Genomic DNA, 13,243 nt, shown 5'->3' with positions numbered 1-13,243 from the left:
ACAAGCCTCCATAAAATTCCTTGATGACTTGTCCTGAAAAACATCTTCCTTGCTCCAAACCAGTGTTTTGGTTTAAATCCCATCTGGAAAATGCAATGTTAAATGGAAACACTGTGACAGATGTGGCTGTAGCTTTCTTTACTTGAACTACCTCAGACCATTTTGCCAGTGAAGCTGGTATTAGTGGACAATACTTAATGCTTCTTTGTATGGTAGGTGGGATTAGGGTGGGAGTACATGTGGTTTGGTACAGGATATTTGTATCCTAGCCTGTGGTTCATGAATTCTCTAATGTAAAGTTATTTTTCTCAGAGTGGGCATGTGCACCACAGTACAAGTTAAGCAATTATGTACTCATCTGTCTTTAAAATCTGGCCAACTTGCTAGCTGCTACTACGCACTTTTGCATTCAGGCAACCTCTACATGATCTTGTTCATGTATCTATTGAAAAGGGTCTGCTTGAAGTGTATATGGTGCTCTCCATCTGCAAGTGTTTGTTACCTGTCCACAGTACTGTCCCTGTGCTTCACCTCTCTACAGGCTTCTATAGTAATTGCCCCTCAAATTCATAATTTCCATGTTGTAAAGTGGGTAGGTCTTTGGTCCTTGCTTTGTACAATTTTGTTTTGTTTCTAAAAGGATGTTTATTGAAATGTTAAGTCTACTGGGACCACCACAATCTTGGCAAGGGCATCTGTTTGACTGTTCTGGTAGTGCTGTTTATGTATTTTTCCTTTTGGTATGCTTTTGCGTGACCTGTGTATTTTTTTCCTCTCCGCTTTTTTAAAACTATACCCAGAATTTCCTTCTTATGATTGGTAGGCTACCAGATTTCCATTTTGTGTTTGTAGGTCATCTTTATTCTGCATTGGTAGCCAAACAGTTAAAGCTTGATATATCCGGTCTGAAACTGTGTACAAAGCCAGATCATTTCCTTCATGTTCCTCTTCTAACATTCATAGTAGAGCTTGTAGCCCTGCTGCTTGTGCAGAGTGAAGGCAGGCAGCTCTTTATTTTTCACAGGGGTTGCAGAATATCTAATTAAGGATTTTCCATCGTTTTGATAAAAACGGGACTTACTGTGAACCACACTGAATCCTGTGGCACGAAGTCAGCAGCGGAGTTTTTATCTGGTGAGAGACACATCAACAGGTAAAGAGCACTTATGTTCTGTTCCATTGGTTAAAAGCCATGTAGAGATGGTGGTAAAAATCTTGTTTTCTTCTACAGAAAACTTAGTTTATAAAAGCCAAGTTCTATCCAGCTAACCTGGGGTCTTATCCATATCCAGTTTGTATTTTTCCACTGATAATCTATGTCAAAGGAGTATGTGTGATTATGTACTACTGCAAAACATCCTCTAATCTTGTATGTCCAGAGCTTAATGTCTATGCCAACACAAAACCTGGTTTTTAATATGGAGTACCTTTCTTTCCCTCTGATCTGAAGACTATCAAAGCAGAGGCTGTAACTTGCACCTTATTTCTGTGTTCTTGAAATAGCACAGTCCCGAGGTCTAGATTGGCAACAGCCAGCTGAACACAAAACAGTTTACAGGAATGTGGGTACGTGATGATCAGGCTTTGAACTAGTGCAGTTTTGCTTCTTTCTGTTCTTTCCATTCTTGTTTATGAGAATTCTTCAGTAATTTGATCAGTGGTTTACTGATTTCTGAAAATACAAAGATATTCTCACAAAAATATAAGCAATTCCAAAAGTGAATTTAATATAGTTATGACTTTGGAGTAATGGATTCTCATAGTCAGCTTCACCCTTTGGTGATACCACTATATCCCTCCGTTCCTGAGCTAAAACTATTTCTGAATATTTCACTTCAGACTGTGCCAACTGCATTTTGTCATGATTTACTTTAAAGCCTATTTTGACCAATGCTGGTTACTTCTTGGGTATATTCCTGGACTTTCAGTTGAGTTTTTCCATGTACCAATGCATCACTCATGTATAATATGACATAGCACATTTTGATGTTAATTTCATCCACATTTGTTAGATTTGATCTGAAAATGTTGACATACACAGATAAAACAGTATTTACTTTCTCTTATAGGTAAATGCTTTTTTTTAAGGGTTTTGCTTTGCTCATGGAATTGCAAAGAAAGCATTGCCTAAGCCAGTAACAAAAAAGTGAGAGATTTCGGGCATCTTTCCACCACAAACAACCTGAGAGATGACTACCTTATTTAAATGTTGAAAAGCACTTTTAGACTTTTTTCTTTGCTTTCAATCTTGGAAAAAAATGTGATTTTAAAATTATAGGTGTCTGTACTAGAACTTTGTTTTCCAGTAGAATTGTAGATGGTGGGTTAGAGTCCTTCCTCTGCTTCTTGCAGGTGTTGATACAGTGGTTTTGGAAGGAGTATCTGGAGCTTCAGTTAATACATAACCTCTATTTTTACACATTTTCACTTACATACGCACAAAACCTGAGGAAATTCTGTTACCCAAATATCCACTGTTTTAACTTCCTCCGGATTCTTAATAACAAAGCATCAATTACTTGCAGGAATCACTCCACCCTCACCTCCCACTGGTCAGCTTCCATTCCATGAACATCCGTAGCAAAATCTGCAGCTAGTCCACTTTGTTTCATCAAGGCTGAAATTTGTGCCAATAACACCCTGCTGTTTATAAGAGGGATACTCCCAGTCCTATACTCAGAAGGAACTCCTGAACATGGCAGCTATTTAACTGCAGGCAGAGATCACATCTTTTCATGCATGTAATACAAGTTTTGCCATTTGTTCCAGTTCCAGCTGGAAGAAATATTAGTTGAATCACAGAATCATTTGGGTTGGATGGGACCTTTAAAGATCGTGTAGTCCTTGGGCATGGCCATCCTCCATTAGATCAGGTTGCTTAGAGTATTGACACAGCAGTTGTATTGACACAACATCATAGCACTGGTGGTAATGTTCTTTTCCTGACCAGCCAGTACTAAACATTATTATAACATTGTAATATTGTAATTTTACCATGAGGCCACGGGCAGGTAGACAGCAGAATGTCCCTAGACTTTTTATTGAGAAGAAGAGATGACATCTGAGAGTTTCACTGGGAGGGACCTGTTCTATTCTGTAATTTTCATTTTTCCTTCTCATGTTCTTTTGTTAGTTTGACAAAACAAGCCAGCAAGGAATTGATGGATCCTGTCCCATGTTCTTATATCTTAACCTTTTTTGTCTGAAGTGTTAACCATGTTGCTTTCCTTCAGCCCCATTGGTGTTCCCTAAAATGAGTTTTTATCAGGGTCTTTTGCAATTACTGTTATACCACCCCTTTTTACACAGAGCTAAACCCACACTGAGGATAGTTTTCCCTTCTCTGTTCCTTTGGGTCTTCATTTTTAAATGGAGCCTGTGTGTTCTTTATGACCATATTTCTGAAAATTACATTATGTACAAACCTTTTGTCAGATATCCAGGACTGTGATTTTCCTGGCAGTTTTTATATTCTTCATTACTTTGCCCATTTGTTGAAGCTGAATGTGTGGTTCCTCCCATTGTATTGGTGACCAATTCACAGGTCCTGGAATTTCTTTTGCTGACTTAGCCCTTGCACCACTGCTGCTTTAGAAGCACCATGGTTCTGTGCCAGTTCCAGCAATTTTTCAGAATTCGTATGATTTTACATTCTCACTGTAAAATCTCATTGTAGGTGGACTAACCTGACAGCCAGATCTCCTTTCAGTACTCAGATAAGTGGTCTGAGACATCTGTTTACTAAATTAGTTTTATGTTTGGACTCAGTGATATTAAGGATCTTTTCCAACCTAAATGATTATATGATAAATTTCCTACAGGAGATTCTTCTTGCAGTGTAGCTGATAATCATATTCCACTCTGAGGCAGGGTTTTTAAAGGTTGTGCAATCTTTACTAGTTAAGGAAAGCTAATCCTTAAGGCCTGAAAGCCCCATTTTACAAATTTCTGACCTTGGTGGCCTCAAGGTTTAAGCAGTTACTCTTGTTTGCTCTACAGTCATATCAGTTGCTATTGTTGGAGCCTCCCAAGTTGTGGGAGCAATGTGAGAAAGCAGAAGTAGTCAGCATTGTGAGTTCTATTTTTACCACTGTGTAACCGCAGCAATGGATCATAAAAGCCTATTTTGTTCTCACATTAACATGAGTTTTCATTATAGTTGTGGGCTGAGTATTACATGTATCCATTTTTGATTCTATGTAGAGAAATGTTAACATATTAATTATGTATACTTGACAGTTGTGTCCTAGGTGACTGCTATTGAAGCAAAAGGGCTCTGAAAGTGTGCAGAAATCCATCTGCAAATAAATCTGTCTTCCAGTTAGTAAATGGTTCACTGAAAAAACTATATAGTAAACTAGCAATCAGAAACTGAGAACCTACTCTTAAACATCATTAGACTAATATTCTATTCCCAGATCTGAAGAAAAACAAAACTCTGACACTTTTTAGTATCATCTAGAGCAAACTTGATGCACAATGAAGGGTTTTGGTAACATTTTCCATTACTTCCACTCACAGTTTGATGGTACAGAAGATACATATTCCTATTGCTTTTTTCTGTTGTTCATCCCACTTGTTTTCCATAAATTTATATAAATATATGAAGTAAGGGTTTTTTTGTAGATAAACAAGATCATTACAGTTTTCTTGTATTCCTATCCTGGTTTGACACTATCATATAAGTCACCTGATATGGCATGGCAAACAAGTCCTTATCTGTACACATGTGATCTGTTGGGAGGAAATCAGTTTACTCAGCTTATTATTATCAGAATAAGCCACTACCTTAATAATGTACAAACATAAAGGATGTTTTAATTGCCGCTATGTGCTGGCAAATAAAAAGAAACAGGATAATAACTTCTACCCATTCTTGGGCTTAAAATGCTTATGAGGAACATCTTACGAAATCCTGGAGTAAGCATCACTCTGCCTGACTGCCTTCACCCTCTTGTTAACCAGAGGAAATTATCAGTGCAGGTGCCAAGCTTCACTGGAAGAAGGTGAACTCTGTAACAAATTGTGTGATCACCTTTTCTAACCCCCAGCATATGAAAAGACCATATATGTACTCACAATTCTATTTGCTTACCTTGATTGTTAGGCCTTACAAAAGCATCTACATATACTTTCCTTGAGAGACTAGTTCAGTCTACTTGGAATGTAGGTGGCAATCAATTAGGAAAGTAGGTGGTGGTTCTGTCCTTTGAAGTCATTTACCTAGTCAAGACTATATTTAAGACTTTTTTTTTTTCCTAAAAGAAATTAAACATTCTAACGGGTGGAAAATTCCTTTATCCCTAAGAAACACTGGCTACTGTATATTTATCAGTAGCTGATTAACACTTTATGAAAACATATATTGTATCCAGGATCTAGAAGCAGAAAATTATACCTGGTAAGAACCAGTGCACAGATAGTTGTAGTGAGTAAGCTTAGAGAAATGTATGTTGCTTGAGATCACTGTAGATGCGCTTACTTCTTCCTTATCTTTTCCATCCTCTACCATCAGCTTCAGTTGTCAGTAGCCTCTGTAGTAAAGATGGCTCAGAACTGCAAGCAAAACGGGAGCTTATACCTGGAATGCCGGGAAAGACAGAGGTCTGATTAGCCATTGGGTAGGACTTCATGAAATATATCTGTGAAAATTAAGATTAATTAACATTTATGGAATGAGGGAATGAGTTAAGAGGAGATACAGATAAATAAATGATACAGGAGAGCATCTAATCTGGGTGAATAGAATGACTTAAAGTGCCTTTTCAGTAACTGTTGCCAAAATGTAGCTGGTCACAGCATCCTGAGGTCTGATCTTCAAATGGCTCAAGCCCTGCATGATGAGAGAGTTAATTCCTCGAGTCTCTCTAGAATTTTTTTCTTGCAAGGTGATCACATTCAGGCACATCTTGATATTGTAGCAGGAATCTTCCCGGTGGGTCTAACTGGACTGTTGTCGGGGATGCTTTAATGTTGAGGTGTGTAAAGCAGACAGAGCCGTGGGATGACAGAACATTTCTGGAAGCAGAAGTGATTAGTGAGGGGAAGCATTATCCCTGGTGTCTGTGGGCATGGCTGTTCAAATGGTTTGGAGCTTGTGAACAAGTATGTGTCTGGGCTGCATCCGATTGCTTATGCAGCCACATGTCCCTTAGAGTGTATAATTGTTTGTTTTACAGTAAACATCAGAAAGGAACAAAGCAATTTGGCTTTGGTCAAAGACTAACGAGCAGAATGTGGTTGTAGTGCCATAATCAATCTCTTATGAGGTGAACTGAATGAAGTTATTACTTTTAGTCATTTCACTACAGTAGCAAAATTATATATAAAAGATTAAGTAAAATAAGTATATTTCCATTCTGTAACAGTACAAGAAAGTAAAATTAATTATAGAAATTTAGAATATTTGCCTATTTTTAAAATAAACTCCAGCTTGGGGCTACTTTCCACAAAAAATTCCTGTCCAGGAAATTTAGGTCCAGATGAAAGCAATTTCAAAGACCAATAACACAAACTATCCAGAAAAGTTATAGGAACTTTTTTTTTTTTATCTAGAGAAGAAAGACAACACATGTAAAAGCGGTATTAAAATTCCAAAAGTACTGCAAAGTGTACATGGAAGAAGTTACTATTTTTATTTGCTGTGGATAGAAAAGGGGTAACAGGTCTAACCTATCTCAAAGGCAATTCAGGTTAGACATCAGAAAAAAAAAAATCCTAAGGTAAAAGCAGGGATTTGGAAGATGGCAACTCAGTCACACTGAGCATCCCTTCTAAGGGTAGCAGGAACCAACACTACCCTACCTCTATGAGTAAATTCCCTGGCAAGCAGAGACTTTTTCTGTTTCTTAATCAGGGCACTGAACTCAATTTAGTATTTCATTAATTCAAGTTATCTTTTATGTGTAGTACCTAATCAGTAACTGCTGAATACTTTCTAGTTGTGTGTATTCAGCTTACAAAGGCCCTTTGTGCATGGCAAAAGGTCACTGAGTGAGTGAGGGAAGGATGAAAGTTCATTGAAGTTCCTTGATTACCTGTACTGCTACACTATGTTATCAGGCATACCATTGGCTAGAAAAATGATAAGAAAACAAATTGATGTGTCTCTGATAAAAATGCTTTAACCTCATCAGGAAAAAATGCTTTCCACCTACACAACAATTAGTTTTTATTAGTGGTTTTTCATAATTTTTCATGTAGCATATTAAATACAGTAACCTGTGCAATAAAATCCTGACCAGTTTTAAATCCCTAAGGTTCTATATTCTATTTCATTGAATTAATAAATCTTGGTTTTGCAGATTCAAAAGGCGTCTGTTTTTCTAGATACGCTGAGGGTGAAAACATCTGCTCATGCTCTGTAAAGATGGAATTTCTTTTTAATTCTTCTTTAAAAGTTTTAAGAAATCTTTCTAAATCTAAGAAAAATGTAAATATAATGTAAATGCCACTTCAATTAAATACATTTTTCTATTATAACAGTAGTAAGAATCCTTTTTCAAATGAAGTTACAGAGCAAGCAATGATTATGAAAAATATTATCTCCTCACACATTAATGCACTATCAAATCCCATTTAATAACTTCAGGAATAAAAAAACACCAATTAAGTTGTTTTCTGTATATAGAAAATATCTCTCAAAGTGCACTGTAGATTTTTCTGGATTTTCTGTTGTTTAAGTAAGCCAAAAAAAAGTTTCAAGCTTTCAGAAAAAAGGCTGAGTTTGGAAGGCCAAAACCAGAGATATTACTAACAGGAAGCAGAGACCTTGCTTAGTGTGTGGCAGGGCAGTCTCCCCTCACTAGAATGAACAATTAACTCCAAACCAGATCACCAGACAATGAAAGTGGAGCTTTTTAATACCATTAAAATACTATTTTCAGAGTAGGCTAAATTATAAGCAAATAAAAATGTAATTCTCAGAGCAATTTAGTTTGGCCTCATGCTTAGTCCAGGACAAAAGGTGTTGAGCGATTCCGATAGGCCGTATCCTGTGGCTGAGCATACAGGGAACACAAAATGGTCTTTTCTTGACTCTGTGATAATTCTGTTCATGTAGGACAATTCTGATTTGTAGAACTGGCCAAGCTGGCAACATTCCTAGACAAAGTAGTATTCTTTTTCCAGCGCTGATAACAGGAAATAAGCTGCTACAATGGAAGCAGGAGATACCTGAATATCATAAATCAGAGCTTTTATACATTTGTTCTAGCCTACTCCAGAGCTGAATGTCAATGAGGAATCATTACAGGATTCCTGCGACCCTTGCCAACATTTTGCCTGCCTGAAGCTTACTTAAAACCTAACTCTCTGACTTTTAAGGGAATAAAAGAAAAATATAGTTTGTTTTCTTTTCTCTGGTTATAATATATACAGGCTTTGACATATTGGCTTCAATTTCTTGTCTTGTTTGCTATTTTAATTGATAAGCATAAAAAATGGTTAGTTTTTCTTGATACAGTTCAAAACATTTTCACTCTGATGCCATCATTTCACAGTGGTTTGATTCTGATGTCAAAGTTAGATTAAATTTTCTGTATTAGTTGTTTATTCCAATACCATGTGCCAGTTGGTCATTTCCTTTGCTGGCCTACATCAGATAAAAAACCCCACATAGATCCAGTGTGTGATCTGTGGTATTAGATTCTCTCAACACATGTTCTTTTCTGGAAGCATAACTGGTTAAAACTTCATCACAAAACATGAAAGCCCTGGATGCCTTTTTCTGCCATTCCAGAAGCTGATTAACCAACAGTAAAGAAAATGTTAAGACATTTTGACATATAGCAGAAGGTTGGATAAGTAAATTTAGGTAAATAAATGTGCAGAACTATGGAATAATTAATACCAATGATCTGTGTTACATAGCTTGACTGCATTCCAAAAATTGTTATAATCATGCAAAATACAGTTCAAACACTTTTGTGAAGAACAGAGCTATATTGACAAGACTGGTGAATGGTCTGTAATAGCAATGGCTTAGGGATATAGTTTATTTTCAAGCAAAATCTGTCCTTGCAGTGCCAAAGAGTGAAGATTCATATGTTTATATCAAATAGTACAGGGGAATAAGTTGCGCCTCAGTCTACAGTATTACAATCTTTCCAGAATATTTCAAAGGACCCAGTGGTCATCTTTGAAAAATGCAAGAAGTTCTCATGCTCAGAATTCTAAAAAAGATAAGTGAATATAATCTAGGTGCTGTAAAATGATGTCAGAAAAAAAAGGAAATTCACTACTATCCTAACAAAGAGAGAATTGAGTAAAACTTACTAATATTTATAAGTGTATCTGAAGAGATACCTGACAATGAAGTTCCTCATGGAAGTAATAACATCAAGAGGATATTCTGTCTTGGTAGTTCTGTCTTGAACTAAACAGTTTCTGTGAAGGAAAATGTAGCATAGAAGCAGGTAGTCAACAGGTGCAATAAACTTGTGAGCAATTGCTATTGTTCAAGTGAAATGATATGTTTTTCTTGTGTATATGCTTTTATTTAGATTAGGTCAACTTTCCTGATCCTATGAGTCACTTTCCAGAATTTTCAACTGGCTAAAACATCTTAATGCATTTACAACTTAACTCAGTAGAGGCAGATCTTCAAGCTGCAGTTGTCATCTTCATGGAGTCCCACTGAACCACTGTGGGATAGGACTGAGATGAATGTGTAGCAAAATTTTGGAAGATCCAGATGCATTATCAGCCATTTTTTACTTGCTTATACAGCAAGGGTTTTGAATTGTCCAACAGTTCCTGTATCAGATAAGTGCCTCTTTCTGATCATAGGATAGCAGACTGGTTTGGGAATTAATTCTGAATAGTCAACGGTCATGATTGGTCATCTCCATTTAAATCCATCTTCTGTGGGAGATTTTGTGACTAGTAAGTAGAAGAAGAAAAAGAAAGGTTTTCTTTGTTCTTGGGCTTTAGAAGGAACAGGACAGTCCACTTTTAAGATATTCAGAACATCCTGACTGCATGTCCATTTGATACAGGCAATGTCTATATGAGATTTGATGCTTCAGGGCTTCAGCCCACAGAATTAAAAAGTATTCTCCCTTGATGTTGTCAAAGATTGATTAAAGATGGGGTTACGGTATTGATTTAACCAAATAACTGATCTGAGGGAATACAGAAAGGTTTTTTTGAACACTGGGTTTACGAATCCTGAATAAATATTTAGAGCAAAACCAGTTGCCAGACACTAAATGAGAAAGTATTTCTCCTCAGGTTAGATTGACTGACACCTACATTGTGTCTGGGTCCTTTCATACATTTTGGGTGGTGAATCAGCTATATTTCCTTATGTATTTTTTTGTATACTCAAGAGCTGGTAATGTGCAGTGGTGATGCCTCAGATTCTTCTTTTTCTGATCTCAAGTCCTGTGCAGCTGTGAAGCTCTATCACTAAAAAATCAAGCTGTAGAGAAATAGAAGAATTTTGTAGTCTACCAAGTAGATGTAAAGTATTGTCACAGTTTTCCCAATCTTTTCAGTTTAGTTTGTTCAGCTTCTGGTATGATAAAACTATCTGTAAAACAGCCTTTGATTTTCTTTGGACTGTGGTAAGCAGGCAATAAACACTCTGGTTCAAATTGCTATTCTAATTTATTTCTATTTCACTTTATTTTCATGAATGTACTTCAATAGCATTGAGTCATTGCAATGAGACAAAAGAACATTGTGACAGATCTTGTAGTTTTATCCATTTTTGCTTTAAGGTGAAACAATTACACAAGACATGCATATACTATTTCATTTGTCTAAATTAAGTGGCATTTCTTTGGAGTCTCTCATTCAACTTCGTTCGGTTCCTACTGAATAAATGGACAGAGTTTAGCTGAAGTTGGAGCAGTCCATTAAGGTGAATTCCAACAAAACACTCAGGCACCCAGAAGAATTGCCATTAAATGCTGGATAGAATTTTCAACATATCTCAACAAAGGGTGACTTTTCATAAACAGATACTTATATTTACTAATCCTTTATATTTTACTTGACTCACAATAGTAAACTACCCATTCTAAACTCTGATGAGGGTCTTAGCCTTCCAAAACATTGTAAAAGTACTCCATTTTATCAAAATTTTGACATTAAAATATGTATGACTAACAGGAACAAAAATTATCACTTCAGATTGATTATAAGATAAAGTAAATTTTTGTTTGAGTAACATGGTAGAAGACTTGAAGAGAAATTCAATCAAGGATTTTCATTTAACCTTCATTTAACCTAATTTTGGTTCTCTAAAGGTGTTAAACATATCTGGTTTACCGTACATATTGAAATAGCAGTTAAGAAGTAAAACTAATTTCTTTTAAATGTTTTAAATATTCATTATTTTCCTTGAAGTAATGCCTACAGATACTGATAAAACAGTAGAATACATGATAAAATAAATGGCCCGTTTCAAACAACTTAGAACCTGAATATGCATTAAAAAGTCAGAAGGATTGAGCAGATTTATGCCAACCATAACTATTTCCAAGCCATTTCTAAACATACTCTGAAACTTACCTTGGTGTTCTGCTGTTACTGAACTGAGAAACAATACGCACTATTCTAAAACCCTTTTTTCTTTCAGGCTCTATGGATCATGTTTTTCTGGATTAGCCTTAGAAGAAGGGAAAAGAAGCAAAGGAGTGGAACACTCCTTTGGATGTATTTGGTATCATTCTCCCTGTTTGTTCAAGAATGGATTCACCCTTAAGTGTATCAGTTAGTTGGAGCACTCAGCACATCTGAAATAAGGTAAAGAGGAATTCCAGGGACTTTTACAGGGCACGATTAAGCCAACAGTAGATAAAGTAGATATAGGGAACTTTTCTTTGTGGAAAAATAGACTGTTCAGTTTTGTTTTTCCATGTGACAATGCAGTGAGCATGGATTTAAGAGCCTTGTTTGCTAAATATTCCTTATAAGAACAGGCAGACAGAGTCCAAAGAGCATACACTTTACTGTCCAAAGTAGGTAAGTCAACAGGAGTAGGGAAAAAAAAAAAAAAAAAAAAAAAGAGAGAGAGAGAGAGAAAGCTGTTCTTCATCTCCGTTTTACACAATAGGACCAAAGTCCAATCATGCTGCATGTCCTTAACCATATTAATTCTGCCGATTTTTGAATAATCTTTCAGAGAACTAGACACAAACCAAGAACAAACTTCACAGTAAGTCAAGAAAAAAATTTTTTAGAATAGGTATTTTTATAAAAATACTACTAATTGAAATTGGGAAAATTCCAAATAACTGCATGTTCTTTTAAATAAACAACTATTTTCTCTTTATTTTGTATATCAGAATTGCAGAAAATATAATGCTTGTATCATTCAATCAAAATTAACTTAAGGACCCACAGTTATCAAATAGGTACAAAATACAAAATGTAGATGTTTGTAAGCAAAATCCAAACAGCTGGTCTTGTTTCAACATGTATAAACTTGCCCATTACTAGGATTCATTTACACTGTATAGCATTAATAGGTTCAGTGTTTTAATAAGTACCTGTATTTTTCTTTCAAACAAATGGCTATTGAAATTACTGTCTTTGGCTTAATGGTTATACATTTCTCAGTTAAACAGTATTTTGCAGGGAGCTTTCTTAAACAAATTTAAAATGCAGCCTGAAGATGACAGGAAGCAGAATTGTGCTGCTGATGGAAATAGTTACGAGATCACTGCATCCAGCCAGAGTCATGAATCTGAAGACAAACAGTAAGTATTTTTAAATATTGTGAAAATGTTCTGTACTGAAGCTTGTAATATTACATTATCTAATTATAGATTTTATTTTCCAATTTGTTTGTTGGGGTTTTCTTGCGTAATCAGAAAAGCCTAATTATAGAAAGCTTTGTATCAGCCTGAGAGAAGTATTGACACATTTATTTGCTGCAGAAAGACCTTTTATCTTTTTCTGCTAAGAGCTAAGTGTCCACAGTACTGTCTACAGTTTATTGAAAAACAAATCTAAAGTATGACAGAAATTATGACAGAATGGACATACTGGATAGAATTATGTCATCAGCTAAAACTTTTTACATAATTTTTGGTATGATAGGGAATCAGTATTTTACATACCTTGAACTTTTTATTTATTCCCCATGTCCCATGTAACAAAGATTTGGTTTTATAAATTATGTTCCTCTTTCCAGTTTTGAAAGCTCTATACCACTTCAGTTCCCAGCTCCCTTGATAAGATAGTGGAATCACCAGCCTTTGTTGGTGTTGTTATACTTGAGAGGAGTAAA

At 35.9% G+C, this 13,243-nt stretch overlaps 1 protein-coding gene across 4 annotated transcripts in view; it reads left to right on the top strand.

Annotated features, from left to right (window-relative positions):
- Positions 1 to 948: 948 nt before the first annotated feature.
- ABCB1 (ATP binding cassette subfamily B member 1) overlaps positions 949 to 13,243 on the top strand; it is a 49,151-nt gene continuing 36,856 nt past the window's right edge. Inside the window, exons 1-4 of one of the 4 annotated variants that reach the window (XM_030444568.1) lie at positions 1,005 to 1,153; positions 11,588 to 11,754; positions 12,134 to 12,166; positions 12,589 to 12,710. In XM_030444568.1, coding sequence (XP_030300428.1) covers positions 12,613 to 12,710 — 98 coding nt within the window. In that variant the 5' untranslated portion in view covers positions 1,005 to 1,153; positions 11,588 to 11,754; positions 12,134 to 12,166; positions 12,589 to 12,612. Of the gene's footprint in view, positions 1,154 to 11,587; positions 11,755 to 12,133; positions 12,167 to 12,570; positions 12,711 to 13,243 lie in introns of those variants that run through there. The other 3 variants (XM_030444567.1, XM_008494126.2, XM_030444570.1) reach the window with 3 other exon arrangements.

This window comes from Calypte anna, chromosome 2 (genome assembly GCF_003957555.1).
Source record: "Calypte anna isolate BGI_N300 chromosome 2, bCalAnn1_v1.p, whole genome shotgun sequence".
NCBI lineage: Eukaryota > Metazoa > Chordata > Aves > Apodiformes > Trochilidae > Calypte > Calypte anna.
The sequence above is the reverse complement of the archived record's forward strand: the minus strand, read 5'-3'. Positions and strand labels throughout refer to the sequence as shown.